The 6,034-nt window shown below is 40.6% G+C and overlaps 1 protein-coding gene across 1 annotated transcript in view; it reads left to right on the top strand.

The window, feature by feature from the left end:
• Positions 1-4,948, top strand: part of slit2 (slit homolog 2 (Drosophila)) — a gene marked incomplete in the record, with an annotated part of 73,556 nt that extends 68,608 nt beyond the window's left edge. The window contains 5 exon segments of the mRNA XM_035659739.1: positions 96-226; positions 343-497; positions 1,503-1,857; positions 2,033-2,247; positions 3,130-4,948. Of these exon segments, the coding sequence (XP_035515632.1) occupies positions 96-226; positions 343-497; positions 1,503-1,857; positions 2,033-2,247; positions 3,130-3,386 (1,113 nt within the window).
• Between the last annotated feature and the right edge of the window lie 1,086 nt (positions 4,949-6,034).

Genomic DNA, 6,034 nt, shown 5'->3' with positions numbered 1-6,034 from the left:
ATGCAGGACTTTTACTTGTAATTAGAGTAGTTTTACATGTGTTGTACGTTTACTTATTTAAGGTCTTTTACACTAACATCCCACTGTGTTTTCAGATTGCTACAGATGAGGACAGTGGCGTGTTGTTGTATAAAGGGGACAATGATCACATTGCCATGGAGCTGTACAGGGGACGCCTCAGAGTCAGCTACGATACCGGATCTTACCCTCCTTCTGCTATATACAGGTACATGCACATACAAGCAGAAATGTCCAACAGCACAGCTCAGTGACATTCACATGATGGATGATATACATGTTTAGACTGAATCTCTTCACACTCTCTCTCTATTCCTCGCTCAGTGTGGAGACAGTGAATGATGGCAGCTTCCATGCTGTGGAGTTGGTTGCATCAGACCAGACTCTGTCTCTGTCCATCGACGGCGGGCCGCCCAAATCCATCAACTCCATCAGCAAACAGTCCACACTCAACATAGATTCTCCACTTTACCTGGGAGGTAAGGACCCAAGTGCAGTGTGTGTGTGTGTGTAAATGACTAGATACAAATACATGATAGATACTTCATTGTTCCACTGTAGGTCAAAAAGGATAAGGATAACTGCATAGATTTATGTATTCATCAGGAAAATCTGGCTTATTCCGTAAAGCTTTAAAAAAAAAAAAAAAGAAAACTGCAGTTGCTTTGAGAAACAAGAAGGACCTGAATAATTGTTTTGGTCAAATTTGTCTTCCTGTGCTGTTGCATTTTTTAAATATTTACTGGTTCAGTGCATTGATCGTCACACAATATCCTTATATTTAATATTTAAATAATAATATTTAGAAAAAAAAGGTTGTTTTCCATTAGAGAAAAGGCAGAGATAGATTAACTTAAAATCTCTGGAACAAAACCTCAAATCACAAGTTACCTTGATGTGCATTTGGGAAGAAACTAATGCACCCTTTTATCACTGGCCAGCTTGATTACTGCTTTCTTTAGTGGAATACCCAAGACAAAGATAAACTACAGATTATTCAAAACACTTCAGCATGTGTGCTGGGCTGGTCTGGTGTTTGGTCTTCAAATCTGTCAGTGGAGCATGACTGACTATGACTATGACCTGACTATTTTTATCTTGTGTCATGTCCGATCCTCTGACATGGACATTTTAGTTTTAGCCAGGACTAAACCCTGTTAGTGGTCTTCATCTGTTAAACATTCTGTCTGATGAATGAGGCGTCCCAACAGTTATCATTTACTAGATTCAAATTACTAATAACACTAGTTTTTATTATTAAATCCGTTGTCTTTTAATCCTCTTATGTGACCTTTTATTACTTTGTATTGTTTCTTTGTGAGATGCACTTTGCAAGCTTGCGCAAACGTTTTTATATAAAGAAAATTTTATTTGATTTTGATTTAATTTGTGCACTATATATATATATATATATATATATATATATACTATGGACCTGCAGTAAAGATGTTCAATCCTGTTCAATCACTCCTTTCTTCCTCCAGGTATGCCAGAACGTGCCTCAGCTTCCGGGGGTCTCTCGTCTCTTCAGCATAGCTCAGGCGGACGCAACGGAACCAGCTTCCATGGCTGCCTCCGTAACCTGTACATCAACGGGAAGCTCCAGGACCTGGGAGCCGGGCTAGGGCCAGGGAGTCCAGGCTCTGGGACTGCACAGAGCACCACCAGACAGTGGCTGGGCCACGGGGTGGAGCCTGGCTGCCAGCCCTGCCAGAGAGGCGCCTGTGTCCAGGGTGACTGTCACCCAACAGGTCATCGTGGCTTCACCTGCACCTGCCACCCAGGCTGGACGGGGACACTGTGTGACCAGCAAGTCAACAACCCCTGTGACGGCAACAAGTGAGTGTTTTCTGTGCCACGTTGTGTTGGTGATTACAGTGTTAGTACGAATTTAAAACCACAGTGAGTACAAGGTTTTTGTTCAAGGGCTTATAAGCGTTTGGATCCAAGGAGAGACTTTGCTGGAAGATTTGTGTATCTTTATCTTTCCTGTCTCTTCATCCTCCATCCTCAGGTGTATCCATGGCACCTGCCTTCCAATCAATTCCTACTCCTACTCTTGTCGCTGCCAGCCTGGTTTTGCTGGCGTACTCTGTGATGAGCAGGACCAGGATGCAGCCAACCCCTGCAGTCTGTCTCGCTGTAAACATGGCAAATGTAGAGTGTCAGGCCTGGGCAAGGCATACTGCGAGTGTAACAGCGGATATACAGGAGAGGCGTGCGACAGAGGTGAGCAAAACATAGACGTATTCTTCTCACATTAATAATATGTGATGGTTTTCAAGCTTTTGAATCTAAAGCATGTTTCTTTTAACAGACCCTCTTCTAAACTTCTACTTTACTCTCTCTTACTTGTTACCTCTCATCTATAGTCTCTCAGCAGTGTGTCTCTAACAGTGTTTAGTGGCTCTGCATTAACGCTTCTAACCCGTTGCTTTTCCAACTCAGCATCTCCTGAGCTTCCTCTTAATCCCTCGCGAGGGGTTACTCAGGTGAGACTGTCCAGTCACATCTCACTGTCCACCTATTTTCTCTTTTTTATCTCTCGTTTATCTCATGGTGGTTCATCTCCAGTGCAGCCCATTATGCATCTACCCACTGATGCTGCTTCACCTTGTTTTCAACTCATACAACATGTAGCTTAAGTTGTTTGCTTTATATTTTTCATATTTCAAGCAATATGGAAATTCAAGAAGAAAAATAATATAACATAATAAAGTTTTTCTTATTCAAGAGAGACAATGTTGCCTTAATTGGCATTTGACTATTATAATTTGGATTTTTCTTAAGACACACAATCTATTTCTTAACTAAAGGTGACAAGAAACAAGTCTAAAAAGTGGATTGCATGATCAAATGTATACCATAAATATTTAATACATAAAAACATGAAGTTGTACCTCATGGGCAGATTTGTTTTGTATTTAGTTCTGCAGTGTATCATCCCTCAATTCACTTTGTCTCATTTTACTGTCCACTTATATTTTGAGCTACTGTTTAGTTGTTTTCACCATTAAGACTCATCATTTTTGCCATTGTGACGTTCTTGCTTTAAAGCAATTAAAACCGTGGATCACTTGTGACCTTTCTGTTCCCTCCTCATGCCTGCAGAGGTGGCCTGCCGAGGGGAACGGGTCCGAGATGTCTACCAGAGACAGCAAGGCTATGCGGCGTGCCAAACCCAGGAGAAGGTCTCCCGTCTAGAGTGTCGGGGCAGCTGCCCGGGGGGCGCAGAAGGACAGGACACCTGCTGCACCCCTCTCCGCAGCAAGCGCAGGAAATACACCTTCCAGTGCACTGATGGCTCTTCTTTTGTCCAAGAAGTGGAGAAAGTGGTCAAGTGCGGCTGTACAAAATGTTCCTCATAAAAAAAGAAAAAAGAGACAACATCCTTGGCAGATTTCCTCCCCTCCAGATATGTTTTATGTTCCTGCCCGCCTTACTTGATTACCATCCCCCTTATCCAAGGTCCCAAATCCTCTTGAGAAACCCCCTCACCCTCCACAGTCCCACCCCACCAACCCTGTTTTTTAAAAACCCTTAAAAAAAGGCAAAAAAAACAAGAGAAACAACTAAAAAAGAGTTTCTTTTCTTGTCAGTGCTGGACTGATGATTGATGCTTCCTCGGTGGGGATGTTGAATTGTATTGTAAAGTACAAAAACAGACTTATTTTTTATTATGAAGTGGAGAAAAAGACAAAAAAAAAAAAAACACAAGAGTTGACTTTTTCCTTACATCTACTTCTTTTTGTTGGTCATGATGACTCCAATGGTGTGCCACACTGTCTCTTCCCTGGAGGACTGACTGGTCGGTCACTGACGGCTGACCGCCTCCTGTAGACTTCCTGCTTCCTGTCTGTGAGTTGTGTGTTTTAGGAGTAACCTTAACTGGTAGTACCACAGACTCACCACTCGGAGGAGCTGCATTAAGGCATGGGAAACGGAGGGCAGTGATAAGCCCGTACAACACAAGAAACCACCACTATAGTCTGAGGTCTCCCTTAACAGGCCTCCTGAACCCTCTGAGACTGTGTGCACGATCCTACACACAGCTGTGCTCAAACTTGTGGTATTTTTTACAGCTACTGAACAACACAAACACACACACACACACACACATACAAATGCTCTCACTTGTAGAAGTTATAAATATTACCTGCCAGGTTAAATACACTACTCTCTGTTTATCTACCCCCAGTCATGAATGACAAGTATTTATTGTATCATAAATACCTGTACTTATTCAGTAGATCCCCTATGTATCAATCTGATTCTTTTAATATATATTAATTTATATTTGTCCTTATTTTTGTATTAAAAAGACATAATCTGTCAAGATAGCTGAACTAACAAAATGGTGTCCTTTATTTTGGTTGAAGAGAAGTTGTTTTTTTGATCACTGAAACTATTGTGCTTGCCAGAGACCTTAGTTACATTTTAATCTGCAAATGTGACGTGAAGACATTGTATATTTTTGTCGCGTTTCCTCAGAGTTTGTACTGTGCCATTACCAGAAGGTCTTTATATTAGAGTATAAATGTATAGATAATTTCCCTACCTATGTATTTCACACACAAATCTTGTGAGTAGCATTGACCCTAGAGGATGCTTAGAACTGTTTTTACCTTTTTAACAAATTTATGCTTAAAGAATACTGTGACTTTTTCTAAATGAAACTACTTTGTTAGCCCCTTGATCTCCGACGTTAACATGTTGCTGCTAAGTTTTTGTACCGTAGACTTGGATCCTGATCTGTATGTTATATAGAACTTCCTGCTCCTACTGTACAGGGGCACCTTGTGTAACAGATAAATATGTCCCCCCACCTCTACACATGTGCATTGTGCTTTATATTCCCCCTCTTCTCCATCCCCAGACTAATGTCAGTTCCCTGACTGATGTTTGTTTATTAAACACAATATTTACCTCACACTCCTCACCTTTGCTTTTTTTCTGTCAAACTTAGAGGTCCAATTCAGAAATGTTCCCCCTCAACACAAGAGAAGCACAATAATGTGGACAGTAATCTTCCATTATTCTTTAAAGATACTGTGCACAAAATGGAGAATACAGCAGGAACTGTGTGTCTTTACCTCTCTTCATCCCCTCTCAGTCTCCAGTTGAACATTTTTATTCCTGATCTCATGCTTCTCCACACTCCCTCAGTATTTCTGAGGAAATTTGGAGAATGCAGACCAGCTTTTTTCTTGTCCCACTGTAAACAATTGGACCGATATTTCTTATTCTCAGCAAATCCCATAAATGAAATAAAAACAACAATGACTTGTTCCCACTAACAAGTGTTGTCTTTTCAGCCAAAGCTTGATTTAATTCATTCCTCTGTGTCACAGACCTCCATTATTGTTGAAAAAGTATTAAAAACATGCCGATAAGTGTCAGGGGCACATGTTCCTTTATCATGATGAATGTGGGAACTGTAGTTTATTTTGAGTTAATACCACATTTTTAAGGATTTATGTCTTCGGTATCAGTAATCAGCTTGAAGCTGAGAGCCACATATGGAGAAGAGAAGTCAGACACTCATTGTTGGTTTTTGGTCTTTTCATGGGATTTGCTGAAAAAATGCCAGCCTTATCCTTTAATATATAATAATAAACAGTCAGTGTCTACTACTTAATACTGTATTTTTGCCCCAAATTACTATTGATTATTTTTTTTTAAAAGTGATTTTGTTCTGTTGCGGAAGAGAGTCTGTAACCACTAACACTGTATTTAGAAGTACTTAAGGCAGATTATCATTGAATTGAAGTTATAAAATCTCTAACGATAATAACAATAATAATAATTGGCCTGGAAGGAAACTTCATGCCAAACTTGGGAGACTAGCTGATATTTGATAAACGCCGACAAATGAACCACCTATAATATACGCAGCCCCATTAACAACAAACTTTGCTGCACTGTGTGTTCTGACACCTTTCTATCAGAACCAGCATTAACTGTTTCAGCAATGTGAGCTACAGTAACTCGTCTGTTAGATTGGACCTTCGCTCCC

Source organism: Morone saxatilis, unplaced genomic scaffold (genome assembly GCF_004916995.1).
Source record: "Morone saxatilis isolate NCDOM2014 unplaced genomic scaffold, NCSU_SB_2.0 Contig17, whole genome shotgun sequence".
NCBI lineage: Eukaryota > Metazoa > Chordata > Actinopteri > Moronidae > Morone > Morone saxatilis.
The sequence above is the reverse complement of the archived record's forward strand: the minus strand, read 5'-3'. Positions and strand labels throughout refer to the sequence as shown.